General features: G+C 44.3%; 1 protein-coding gene across 1 annotated transcript; it reads right to left on the bottom strand.

Annotated features, from left to right (window-relative positions):
* Positions 1 to 3,430: 3,430 nt before the first annotated feature.
* thbs1b (thrombospondin 1b) lies at positions 3,431 to 12,652 on the bottom strand. The gene is made up of 23 exons (XM_015947686.3): positions 12,476 to 12,652; positions 12,285 to 12,369; positions 11,614 to 12,173; positions 11,345 to 11,420; positions 11,001 to 11,084; positions 10,788 to 10,897; positions 10,523 to 10,648; positions 9,730 to 9,826; positions 8,920 to 9,093; positions 8,584 to 8,760; positions 8,326 to 8,499; positions 8,057 to 8,184; positions 7,816 to 7,968; positions 7,459 to 7,677; positions 7,239 to 7,346; positions 6,769 to 6,928; positions 6,575 to 6,693; positions 4,975 to 5,209; positions 4,661 to 4,888; positions 4,137 to 4,408; positions 3,951 to 4,048; positions 3,712 to 3,851; positions 3,431 to 3,626 (listed from the first exon to the last, which is right to left on the bottom strand). Exons 2-23 carry the CDS (start codon positions 12,346 to 12,348, stop codon positions 3,619 to 3,621), a joined length of 3,510 nt encoding a protein of 1,169 aa, XP_015803172.3. The 5' UTR covers positions 12,349 to 12,369; positions 12,476 to 12,652; the 3' UTR covers positions 3,431 to 3,618.
* Positions 12,653 to 13,445: the final 793 nt, after the last annotated feature.

The raw sequence follows: 13,445 nt of genomic DNA, 5'->3' as shown, positions 1-13,445 counted from the left end.
CATGCTGCTGGTATGTTTTTAATGTGCTGCAGCAGTGTTGACTAATGGCTCAGGTAAATAGCCTGTACACCTCTCTCATGGTGCTTCACGGATATAGAGACTTGATTGGTTCAGGCCAGAAAGGCTAAGGCTTGGTTCTGGTTGGCTCCTGGAGTACCCCAACAGTCTGTATTGCTTTTTTATGTGATTTTAAAGATGTGTCCAAGTCATTTAGAACAGAGGAAAGAGCCGCAGCGAACTCCGCTTCAGTCACCATGTTTATGACAAACTCGGCATTGTGGTGCGTGCCGTACGCTACTCACTGCTGATTGGCTTGGTTAGAATTCTCAGGGGGTGGGGTTATTTGAATAGGAGAGTTCCCAGACCCTTTCTCTGTGCAGAATGAAACAGAGGAGGAGTCTGGCAGGCCAGGCTACAGAACGGGTCATTTCAGGCGCAAACACAACACAGGGTTGAGAGGTTCTGGTCTGGATGGATCTGAACCTCCTGCCAGATGAGTCCTGTATGGAGGGGAGCTTGCAGCCAATGACATTCTCAGCAGAGTGCACGACACGCTGCAGCCTCTTCTTGTCCCTGGTGGTAGCTCCAGCGTACCACACAGTGACTGAAGAGGTGAGGATGGACTCGATGATTGCGGTGTAGAACTGCCTCATCGACTGTGCTGAAAGGTTGAATTTCTTCAGCTGCCTCAGGAAGTGCATCCTCTGCTGGGCCTTTTTTTATGACAGAGTCAAATAGCCGTTCAACCTCCATTCTGTAGGCAGACTCATCCCCGTCAGAGATGAGTCTGACGGGGGTGTTGTCTCAAACTTGATAAGCTTGACAGACTCGTGGTTGGAGGTGCAGCCGTTGGTGGGGGAAGAGCAGAGGGGAGAGAACAGCCCTGAGGGAAACCAGTGCTGATGGTCCGCAGGCCCAAGACATTTTTCCCCAGCCTCACTTGCTGCTTCTTCTCCATCAGGAAGTCAGTGATCCACCTGCAGATTGGGCCAGGCACGTTCAAATCACCAGTACAGGTGTTGTCTGCTTGGTTTTGAGCTGGCTTGGTAAATTAGATAATGTGGCTGCCACATCAGAGATGGGCGAGAGATGACTTTTAGACATTTGGAATAATTTGAACTCTGGTTTCCTCCCACAGACCAAAAACATGCATGGTTAGTTTAATCAGAGTCTCTTAACTTGTCTCTAGATGTGAGTGAGCGTGTGACTGGTTATTTGTCCCTATGGACTGGAGACCAGTCCTGGGTGTCCTTTCACTCATTTGGTAAGTACTGGAATAAATTAAAAAGACAAAGGAAATTACACAGTTTATGTCTGCTCATGTTTTTGATCATTTAAGGATTTGAGTTTTGCAGAAGGTCTAAAATTTGTTGTTGAGAATATAAAAAAGGTGTCAATAACATCATTATTTTTAAAAAGAATCCATCATATTTGTTTCTGGTGTTTAAATGTCATTTGAATCTCATTTTAAAATAAAAAATAACTGTGAAAAACAAATGCCCAGACAAGTTTATGAATCTTAACATCTATTTATTTTCTTAAAGAATGTAACAAAATATTCCACTATAATAAAAACAGGATTTTGCTTTGTACAACTAAGAAAATGTTTACAGACCAGCACTAATTGTACAAAAATAATAGTAACATTGATACACAATAAACAAAAAAAAAAGCAGGGAAACAATAAAGAACATAACATCCTCACGTCAGTGTGCAAACTGTTTATACAGATGGACCCACATCCTTTTTTAAGGTAACAGATCCCGATAAATTATTTAAATAGCATTTATCCACATACACACACGCGCGCGCGCGCACACGCACACACACACACCACGCACTCACAAAAAAACAGCTAAGAAACAAACAGAAAAACAATAATTTATCAGTAAAAACCTCATTGTACATATTTGGGAAAAATGTCCCATTTTTATTTAATGGGATTGGAAAATTGTTTTTTCTTTAGACGTGAAAACTATTTACAGCTCCTGCTACAGTAGCTCTAAGATGTTAATCGTTTCAGAAAAAGAAGAAGAAAATGATAAAACTTAGGCTGTGTTTTTGTTTGATCAGATTATAAACAGCATTGAGGTAATAACTGTATAAAATGTCCTTTGTGTTTCATCTCTCTTTGCAGAAATAAACGTAAGTGACTCACATCCTGTACATTTTATACAAAAAAGCTCTATTTGAATAATATTTAATTCATCTTGTACAGTTAGATGTTTTAATATGCTGATCTGATAATTGACTGTACCTCATTTTGGGGCAGTTTTATTATAACAAAGACCTTGGGATTAGAAGAAATCTTACTTTTTCGAAGTGTTAAACTTGTACTTACTGCCTACATTGTAGACAAGAGTCAATAAATTAGATTTATTTACAAAATTTCGCCTTAAAAACCCTAAAGTTACAGAAGTAAATCTCTTCGGTGAACAATCTGGTTTAATATGGAGAATCTTGGATTAGTGATCCTAGGCTACTGTAATTTATCCATCCATCCATTTTCATCTGCTTATCCGGAGTCGGGTCACGGGGGCAGTAGCCTAAGTCGAGAGGCCCGGACTTCCCCGGCCACTTGAGCCAACTCCTCCGGGGAAATCCCAAGGCGTTCCCTGGCCAGGTGTGAGACATAGTCCCTCCACCGTGTCCTGGGTCTACCTTTAGGCCTCCTCCTGGTTGGACGTGCCCAGAAAACCTCACCAGGGAGGCGTCCAGGAGGCATCCTGACCAGATGCCCGAGCCACCTCAACTGGCTCCTCTCGATGTGGAGGAGCAGTGGGAGGGGCTCGGAGTAGATTCACTGTTGTAATTTAGCAAAAGTTAATTTATTGGTTTGATATCAGATAATCACTTATCCTGAGATTCAAAAGATATGACAATAGCAACGTTCACAATACATCTGTGTAAAGTAGAACCATTTAAAATGTGTTTTCTCTACTTGACAGACAGGTAAATTAATGATGCTCTAGTTCCAATCATGGCTCATCATCCACCTGCAGTATGTGCACAAACACATGCTGCCACAACATTATGGTCCTCTCAAATCACTTTGTGTCCAGCAATCACAAATCCTTAAAAAATCCTTAAATATCTCTGAGTCCTCAAATTTTCTATCCTTTAGAAACTATTCCATGGAAACAAAAAGAGGGTTCTTTGTGTTTTCTTTGGGATTTATGTCCAGAAAGTAAGGCAGAAAAGCAGAAGAACAGAGAGAGATGTAAAGGCCTGGAAATGCATAGTTTTCCGAGGAGCCATTCCAGCACACAGATGAATGAGGCCTTTAGGGTGCTGGACAGGAGAAGGAACTGGGATTTAGACAAGATGTTAATGTCCATCTTGCAAAGCAAGTTTTCTCCTTTCGTTGGACTTTAGTTGTCTCCAGCTCTCCCCACTCTCTTTATCCTCAACTGGCAGTCAGCAGATTGGTGCTTCGCCCAATCCAGCTTCAAGTTACCATGAGGCTAACAAATGCCTTTCGCCCAGTCTGAGTGTGCGTGCCACAGAAAAAAGCCATGTGGAGACAAACCAGGCCCTGCACTTTGCAGGAGAATACATACAGTAAGTTCTTACTTTATACAAAAAAGGTGCGTTCCTCAGAGATTTCAACCTATTTCTTTATGCATCTGTAAAAAGAAGATACACATGTAAAACGTTTGCAAAGGGCTTGATAGGTGACACCAAATCAAGCAATGCTCACATGATACATACCTCTGCATTCATACTTGAGGTCAGAGAAGTACACCATCTCTTGTGAGAAAACAAAGAGGCCCAGCCTTCCCCCTGCATATGTCTTGTCATAGATGGTACCAGAATCGGCCATGATCTTCTTTCCCTCATACATTACAACTCTGTGAATAACACGTTACAAATAAGTTCCAAGGCTTTACATTTCAAAGGGTTTGTGAAGGGAACACATTTATGAAGATTTGTGATTGCTCCTCACTCACCTAATGAGTCCTGTTCTTGGCCTGTGGATCAGATGCCATCTGTAGGCGGTGAAATCTTTCCAACCAACATTCTTAGGGTCGTGCCAGAGAGTACGGACCTAACACCAGGACAAAGAAGAACAGTTGGTTAATGTGATTTTCACACTTCAAACTACACAACTCATTGAGTTGCGAAATCTAATCCACCTGTCCTGCAGTGTTGCCCGTGTGCCAGAGGGCATTCCTGAGGTGCTCTCCAGGGCCAGTGGTGGAGTTCACCACTTTGATGGACAGGCCTGAATAGCCCTGGGCCTTGGTAGGTTTACTTGACCAGTAGGTCTGTGTGATCTGCTTCCACATCACCACGTAGAACCTGGAACTGGACTGGTAGCCAAAGACAAAGCCAGCATAATCATCATCTCTCTCTGTGTTGATGAAGAAAGTTCCACTGAAGTCAACCGCGTTAAACTCATGATAACCTGTGGGAAGAATTAGAGGAAAAAGATCCAAACTGAAATATAAAAAGGCTGATTGCAGTGATGATCAATAAGTGGCCAGTCTTGCCACCTTTTGTAGACCTAGCAAAGTGTACTCAATCTAAAGCGTATTTTCTACTTAGCAACATTATGTTTGCTTCAGTTTCATTTGACAGTTTGATGGAAACACAGCTTGTGTTAGCTCATCAAACTAATGCACATAAACCTGCATGACACAATACATGCTTTTCTTACCGACAGCAATGCCAGGATCACAGTTGACAGTTTGAACCAGCTCCTTGCCCTGGTGGCGGACCACCCAGTTAGGATCAATCTGGGAGGTGCCTTTTGGATCCAGAGGAACCATCTGGAACTTACGAAAGTCGGTCTCACTGATATCAAAGTTCTCAGGGCACACGTCATAGATGTCAGGCACGTTGTCTTGATCAAAATCGTCTTTGCAACCATCTCCACGACCATCACCTGGAAATTATAACAGTTCGAATTGATTAGGAATGATACTCAAGCTGTGATGACGAGCTTGGAAATGTGTTTCACATTCTGCTAACCATCTGAGTCCAGCTGGTCGGGATTGAAGGCCAGTCTGCAATTATCTTTGTCATCAGGGATACCATCGTTGTCATCGTCATGGTCACAAGCATCTCCCTTGCCGTCCTTGTCGTGGTCAGCCTGGTTAGCATTGGGTATATAAGGGCAGTTGTCCAGATTGTTCTGATGTCCGTCCTCATCAATATCTTGGTTATTGTCACACTTGTCTCCCACGCGGTCGTCATCTGAATCCACCTTCAAAAATACAATATTTAAGAATTGGAATTATAAATTTTAAAAGGAAAATGAAAGTTGAGTCTTTTTGAAAATTATCCAAGATTGGGTTGCAGAGGTAACGCTTTCAGGAGGATGATTGTCACATTCCTCTCCCCAGCGAAACTCTCTAGCTCCTTCTGGGGTAACCCAAGTTGTTTCCAGGTCTGACTGGATATGTGATTCCTTAAGTAGATTGAGACTTCTGAGTCTCCTCCTAATGGAATGTGCCCAGAAACAAATGCAAACCAGGTGGCATCCTAATCAAAGCCTAAAACACCTCATTTGTTGAGGAGGAGCAGCAGCATGTCTACATCAAGCTCCCCTTGAATAATGGAGCTCCTCGCCTTATCATGCTGACCCCAGCCACCCTACAGCAGAAGCTCATTTTAGCAGCTTGTATTGAGGATTTCATTTTTTTGTCAAGATCCAAATCTCTTGAACATATGTGTGAGTCAGAATGTCCTTCATCACCACAGCGAATTAGAGAAAATGTCCCATTTTGTCATCTGATAACTTGATCTAGTTTCTACCATTTGCTCTATTCTACCATCACCAGGATTTCTCCACTTGAGGCAAAGACTCACTTCCATCCTGGAGCTAAGATGAACTGTTATAATATTAAAATTTACCCCATACTTCCATTGCTTTTCCTTCTAGATTTGTTTTGTTGGTCTCAACTGGTATCCGTTTATCCTATTTCGTAGGGTTAGGAACTCTTTGTTGCTCAGAGAATTGTTGTTTGTAGTTTTGCAGACTCCTGAATTCCTCAGTTTTATATCTTTTGCTAGTATTAAACAGCTATATCCATATTTGAAAGTGTCTTTTCTAATTTTCAAGAGATGTTCAATTCACTTACACTCGCCAACACAGAGTTTTAAGGCTTTGGTGCTCCCTTCCTTCCCCCAACTTTCTCCCGATTCCCGTTGTTGATCGCATTCCTTTTTTTCAATGTAGCATGGCACAGGTGGACTGAGGAAGTCTGTGCTGCACTGACAGGGCAAGCACATACCCCAGGGCCATCCCATTCCTCAGTGAAATCCAGCCTAGGGCCTCTTTCCTCACATTAGACAGCCAACGTCAATGGGCCATTGAAAAGACCTCTTGCCCCCCCACCACGCCTTATTGAACTAATGTGCCCCTGAGCTCCATGCAGGATTTGCTCCACCATTACATGGCGAGATAAAGCTTAGACAGCTACACAGGGCTAATCACCGAGGCTCTCTTTCATTTGAAAGACAGATATATGCTGAGCTAGAGAGAGAGGCAGGGAGCTGAATGTGGATTATTGTTGCTGGGTGAGGCGGAAGGAAACGGACAAGGCTGTATGCATTTGTGTCCACACACCTGATCGGGATTATGCTCCAGAGGACAGTTATCACACATGTCTCCCACTCCGTCAAGATCTGTGTCTCTCTGGTCAACATTGTAAACGTAGGGACAGTTGTCCTTCTCATTCATTATTCCTAAAAAGGAAAATCATTACAAATTACGCCATCAAATTTGAGAGGCTTGTTTTGAACAAAGTTCCTGGTTCTCACCATCTCCATCAATGTCTATGGCACAGGCATCTCCCTCTCCATTGTTGTCTGTGTCTGTCTGGTCAGGGTTACTGTTGTAAGGGCAGTTGTCACAGCGGTCACCCACATCATCTCGATCGTAGTCATACTGCCTTGGATTGTACACGAATGGACAGTTGTCCTGTGTTAAAGAAAGAAAGATGAGGAGTTGATGACAGGTTTCCAGGTGCTTTGCTGTTGGAACCTGCCTATTTACACAGAATTACGCTGGATGAAAAGGTGCTTTATCTTCAAGCCATGTCTCTGTTCCAATGTTGGGATTAGCATCAAACAATGGATGTTCTTTTCTACCTCAGCACTGGAATTTTTGGTTTTGGTTAAAATCACTGAGAAATTATTGCTTTCCTGCTGAATCCCCACTGCCTTCAAGAATATATAAGGAACGCAAAAACATCGCAAACACGTTTTGTCCATTGTTCGTTTTTACTGACCCTGTCATCAGGAATGCCATCGTTGTCATCATCGTCATCACAGGCGTCACCGATTCCATCCTTATCATAATCCTCTTGTCCCGAGTTGGGAAGATTGGGACAGTTGTCCTGAGTAAAAGACGATACATTGAGATGGACAAGCCATATAGATAATCCAGGAAATTTGATCCTGAACCTATCAAACCTAATGTTAGAGTCTTGCAACTTTACGTCTACCCACTTTTTTGCAGTGGTAGGTGGCGTTCTCAACACAGATTAGATCAGAATTGGGCCATCCATCCAGATCTGTGTCCTCTCCGCAGATGTGACCATTACCCGCATAACCAGGTTTGCACTCACAGCGGAACATGGGATCAGCAAAGTGTCCAAGGTAGATACACCGAGCATTTTTGTTGCAGTCGTGGCTTCCATCGAGGCAGGAATTACGAGGAGTGCACACCTGGATGACATATAGGGATCAGATTTTCTGTAGACATTTCATTTTACCAAAACATATCTTCTATAAACTGGAATGATTTGGTGATATGTTCAAACAACTTTTAGTGTTCGCCCAGTAGGTTGTCAGGTTTGTAGTTACCTGTTTGTTAGCAGCAGCTTGCTCTACACCTTGACCAAATGGTTGGGGTCCTGAGAAGCGTGGAGGGCAGGGCAGACAGTTGTAGCCTGGTTGTGTATTCTCACAGCGATGCATGCCGTTAAATTCAAAACAAGCATCTGGGACCTCCTTGCACTGTTTTGGGATTAATAAAACCCTTGTAATTATAAAGCAGGAGACTCCAAGCAGTCCTTGCTGCTGATGTAATTCTAATTTTCTTTACCTCATCAACATCTTTGCACTTTACGCCATTGCCTGTGTAGCCAACTGGGCACTTTCCACATTTCCACGAACCATCGGGGAGACTAGTACACTTGGCACCAGAAAAGCAAGGGTTGGACAGGCATCCATCTGAAACCAAGAATGCAACCTCATTATCAAGATGCTTTAGATGGTGCATGTTTTTAATCAGAAAAGAGATATGTTAAAACTTTTGTAGAAAAACAAAAACAAAGAAACTGAGAGGCTCTGTCGGGGAATAAAATGACTCACCAATTGGACAGGATTTCTTGTTGCACATCTGTTTGTCGATGGCATCGCCAACACACTCTTTTCCACCGTACAGTGGAGCAGGATCATTGCAAAGACGCTTACGAGTCTGGACACCACCACCGCAGCTGAGTGAGCACGTACCCCAGGGTGACCAGGGTCCCCAGTTCCCATTGACTGATGGAGACAAGAGGAAATTGGTCAGTTATTGTCTTCGCTCATGAGAACCAGAAAAGTGACTGCGTGGTGGTTTGAACTCACTCGGACATGGGGACTTCTGGCACTTCTCAGTCTGCCGGCCCTCTCCCATGCAGTCCTTGCCTCCCAGCTGAGGAGTGGGGGAGTTGCAGAGGCGAATGCGAGTGATGACGCCAGCACCACAGGTGACAGAGCATGATGACCAGGGTGACCAGTGACTCCAGCTGCCATCCTGCTTGACTGAAGATTAAAAGAGGGTCAAAGGTCAATGGCAAAAAGCGAAGTGTTGGACTACAAACAAATTGTGTCTCAAAAATGACCAACGAGTAAAACTGAAATAATTCTTGTAGCGTGTACGATGAGGTTATGCTTAGTTCCTTGGCTTGTTGGATCACTCACAGCGCTTGTCACACTCCTGGAGGTAGCAGTCGCGGGTCTGCACAGAAGTGCCCTCGCAGTTGTTGTTGATGCGGTCGCAGGAGCGGCCACGCTGCTGGATGCCCCGCCCACAAGACACAGAACAATGGGTCCATTCAGACCAGGGCGACCAGCCGTCCTCTGCATAGTCGCTTGCTGAGCAGGAGAGAATATGAGACAGAGGGCAAGGAGACAATAAAAGTGCTATTCCAGAGAGGCAGCACCCCTTTTCAGACACTCACCCCTCCTCCCTACACACACACACACACGCGCGCGCACACACACACACCCAAAACTAAATGAGCAGGGAAAGCACCTAAAGTGATGGGTGATGGACTTGGACAAGAATACTCTGTAGAGGAAAGACAGAAAACTAAAACTCCGAAGGAAAACTAATTTAGAAAGATATTTTTTACATAAATGGTTCTTTGTTAGGGTTGAAGAAAATGAAGATTAAAAAGGTGTTTGAGCACAAAGCTCCAATGTTTCAGACATAGGCATCGCCCTCATGGACTCGGATGTTATTGCAGTTAAATCGTCTTTAAAAGTAGATGTATTTCTTTTGAACAGAAACTTTTACGTCCAGAGGAATGTTTGTAGTTTTTTTGTTTAATGTGGCAAATGAAACATAAGCTGTCTTTTCAGTGAACGTGGCAGTGATAGAATGCTGCGTCTGTTAGTTGAAATGTATACACACACACGCATATGGTGACCATTTATCCACACATTTACTTTTTTGCAGCTTTAAAAGTAATGAGGGTCTTTGTGACGTAAAAAAAATGCAATTCTTACGCGTTCCACAACGTGGACAGCACTCTCCATCGGGAACGGTTGCATTAGCACAGGGGATCAGTGGACAGGAGATTTTCCGGCACACAGTAGCAGAATTCTGCAAGAAAATAAAGATTACACAAGACATGACGATGACGCCCATTTGTCAGGGGTTTCCTGAATGCAGCGCTGAATCTCCGCTACGTTTTGTAATCAGACTCAACAAAGCTGTGTTGCTGAATCAGAAGTTATAATGAAAAAGAAAAAAAGATTCTGCATGCCAGAGAAGCTAAAACACACAGCTTGGGCACAGATCAGAGACCCCTTTGCAGACGACATGCCTCCGAGGTCAGGGAAAGGCGGGTTTATCTCACAATGGAGCTGCAATGGCCATTGAACTCCCGAGAAGTAAAGCCTGCCTTCCCTTACATTCTGTTACTGCACACTGATGTTCTCCCTCCCTGGATTTTGTCCCTGGCAGGAAAGAAAGAGTAGCAGAGGAGAAAAACCAGCCCCACTGGTGAGCTGCATGGAGGATCTCTGCCAAATATCCTTCCTTTTGTCAGAGCCAAGGCCTTGTTCTTAATTACATACATCACTTAAAGTCTGGACGAGTCCCTGAAAGCCACATTCAAGCTGAACTTCTGACAACAGGCCTGTCATTACGGCACTAAGGCTGTCGGCCGTCTGCCAAGCCCCTAAGCTACTAATTACTACTGACCAGAGGAGCTGAGGTGGTGGTTACATGTGCACGCTTCAGTGTGTCGTCCTGATGGACGAGGATGTGTGTAAGTGTAAAATAAATTAGGATCACCTGACAAGTGCACTCGGTGCAATCGTCGACGGTCCACTCGTCTCTGTTCTTGCGCACTATGCCATTGTGGATGCAGACGCCGCTGTGAATGCCGATCCTGTTTTTAATCAGCTTGTTCTCATTCGTCTGTGGGTTGAGGAGAGAGGGACAATGATGGATGCCATGAAGAGACGGAAGTTATAATAAAAATGCTCCTTTAGGTGAATCTGAGATACAGAAACTCAGCTGGCCTCTCAGACTTTGACAGAACGACAGTCCTCCTTACCAGCTGTCGGAGCTCGTTGGACAGCTCCTTCACCACCACACCGAGTCCCTTCAGCTCCTTGAACATGCTGATAAGATCCTCACAGGAGAAACCGCAGACCATCTGCAGGTCTTTAAAAAGCCGAGTTCAGACATGTCAGTTTTAGATTAAACACTAAGTTATGTGTCAGCGTCGTGGAACAGGATCCATTCCAGATCTGGTGTTGAGGTTCACCTTTAGTCTTGTGTCCTGTGAACTCGGTTCTGATGGCTGATGACCCGTTGAGGACATCCAGGATCATCGTGTCACTTGTAACAGCTGAAAGTCACAAAAATCACACAAATAATTTGATTTAGTCATTTTGTGTTGTTGATTCAGCGCCACTTGAAAAATCTGTGATTGAAAAATACTTCAGGAGCCAAAGAAGAAACAGGAGTCTGATAGTCATGAGTAAAGTCAGCTTTTAGAAATAAATATTCATGTAAATTAGAAATGTCCCCGCCCACAGCCACTTGTTGGGACTTGGCAGCTCAGATGGATAATTAAACACACTAACCGACCTGCTCCTGATTACTTACAGCTCTGGCATCCTTTGTTGCGGAGGATGGCCTCCAGCGTTGTTCCAAACACAAACCGCACGTTTTGCAGCACCCCCTGAAAGTATGAGTGTTAAGTTTAGATCAAACCAGGCTGGGGAAATGTTTACCAGAGAAAAACAAAGCATTATTCTCAGGAATTACGCGCGTTTTTGCGCATTCGTTCATTAACTTGTTAAAAAATTCATGCAGGTCTTGGCTGGGTATCAAACTTCACGCCTGAGGGTGAAAACATTTCTGTGCGCTCTCACCATGAACCTGTCGCTCACTGCGCCTTTTCCGACCCTGAGCTGCGCGCCGGCCGGGATGTCCTGTGTCAGGACGCTTTGGATCGGCACGTCTAGCTCGGCGGTGTTCACCTCCTCGCATCCCGCGAACAGCTGCGCCCGGTCCTCCTGCACAAACAGCGTGATGTTCTTCCAGTGACCCGTGGCCAGATCCACCTTCTCGATGGAGACCACCTGCTGCTTGTTCTCGGTGGAGTAAACGATGTCCAGAGTGTTGGCCTTGCCGTTGGAGACGATCTCAAACACGGGTCCGGACCCGTCCCGCTTCTCCACGGTCAGGAGGCTGCCCCTGGTTCGTTTGAACTGCTTGAAGTTGAGCAGAAGGAGGAAACCGCGCTCTGCGTAAATGGAATCGACCAGGTCCCCAAAGGCGCTCTCGGGAACCGGGGGGATGAGGTCCGGGTTGAGGATCTTGTAGGCGGGGCTGTACGGGTCGTCTCCTTTCACCAGGGTGACCCCGTGGTTCTTACTGGGGACTCGGATCAGCTCAAACAAGTCATACACACTATTGTCATCCCGGCTCTCTGCGGGAAAATAATAAAAATGTGTTCAGCTTTTGTCTGGCTGGTTCCTTTAGTTTCATACCTTTAATCACACCAATTAGATTTTATTCCAACTCATTCTCTCAAACTCACCTGCGACTCTCGAACCCTCACAGGTCCAAAGCATCAGCAGCAAAAACACTCCTGCCAGCTTCATGATGAGACAACTACCTGCCACCTGCGAAAAAACCCCACGATTTTCTTAATAAAACCACTAAAATAATCAGCTGAAGAGCCTGAAAACAGACCCCAGACCAGTTGCTGCAGTTTTGGACAAGACTCACCTATTACAACTCAAACAGCAGAGCCAATAAAATCCCTCCAAATCAGAAAAAAGAGAGAAAATCCAGCAATAGTCCACAAAGATCAATATGGCAAATTATTTAAAAAAGAAAAATATCCATCATGAAAAAGTTCGGTATTTCTTTTCTTAGTCTAATTAAAACGCGCTTCCTCTGGTCCCAGCCGCTTCATAAGTCCCCTTTAAGCCAAGGGGGACAAAACTTTATTTAAATAGTTTGCTGCCTTTTCTAAGACGTAGCCTCGTCCAATCAGGATGAGGAGAGAAAAGGGAAGCGCTTATCCTCTTTGCGCATGGAGAGAGAGAGAGACGGGGGGGGGGGGGGGGGGGGGGGGGGTGCCCGGGACCAGACTCTTAATGGACCAGTGTTCCCTCAAACAGCCTCCATCCATCATCCCTCAGAGGCTTTTCCACCTCACAGAGACTGCAGAATATTTCAACATTTTGAGCAAAAATGGCACAATTCAATTTAAAAAATCCATTTAACATATTTTTTTAAGTTCCAAGTTCCTGTGGCGTCATATGTCAGCATCCTTTACCAATAAACATGTTTTCCTGGACATTATTTACTTTCTAATGGTGTTTGTGTGGAAATGAAACCTTTTTTTTTCTAGATGATCAGCTGTGGCAGCCTCATCACGTTGCAGTTCCAGATGTGACCACTAGGAGCCGACGTGAGCTCACTGCAGAGCTGTCTGAGGCCGTTCAAGGTGTCTCACCTCACCTGGTCTGTCTTTTGTATTTACAAGCTTTATCTTGTAGATTTTATCAGCAGACTCATTAGAAATAATTAGCGGATGCCATTATTGGGTGGTGCAGCGGTAACTATGAAGGTTCGGATGCTTTTAGAAACATCTAGAATATGGTTTATTATATAGACGTTGTTTTAAATAAACCTGTTTGCATTTATTTGGATCACCAGATGTTGAGAGTAGTTTCACACAAGCAGTTTC

The sequence above is a fragment of the Nothobranchius furzeri genome, chromosome 2, assembly GCF_043380555.1.
Source record: "Nothobranchius furzeri strain GRZ-AD chromosome 2, NfurGRZ-RIMD1, whole genome shotgun sequence".
NCBI lineage: Eukaryota > Metazoa > Chordata > Actinopteri > Cyprinodontiformes > Nothobranchiidae > Nothobranchius > Nothobranchius furzeri.
The sequence above is the reverse complement of the archived record's forward strand: the minus strand, read 5'-3'. Positions and strand labels throughout refer to the sequence as shown.

Bases quoted from the DNA above. Each gene is read 5' to 3' on its own strand.
- thbs1b (XM_015947686.3), bottom strand. From the start codon at position 12,348: ATGAAGCTGGCAGGAGTGTTTTTGCTGCTGATGCTTTGGACCTGTGAG. The intron at 11,421-11,613 runs GTGAGAGCGCAC...TCATACTTTCAG, and splicing joins CAGTGAGCGACAGGTTCATG to GGGGTGCTGCAAAACGTGCG. The intron at 6,929-7,238 runs GTCAGTAAAAAC...TCTTTAACACAG, and splicing joins ATGGCATTCCTGATGACAGG to GACAACTGTCCATTCGTGTA.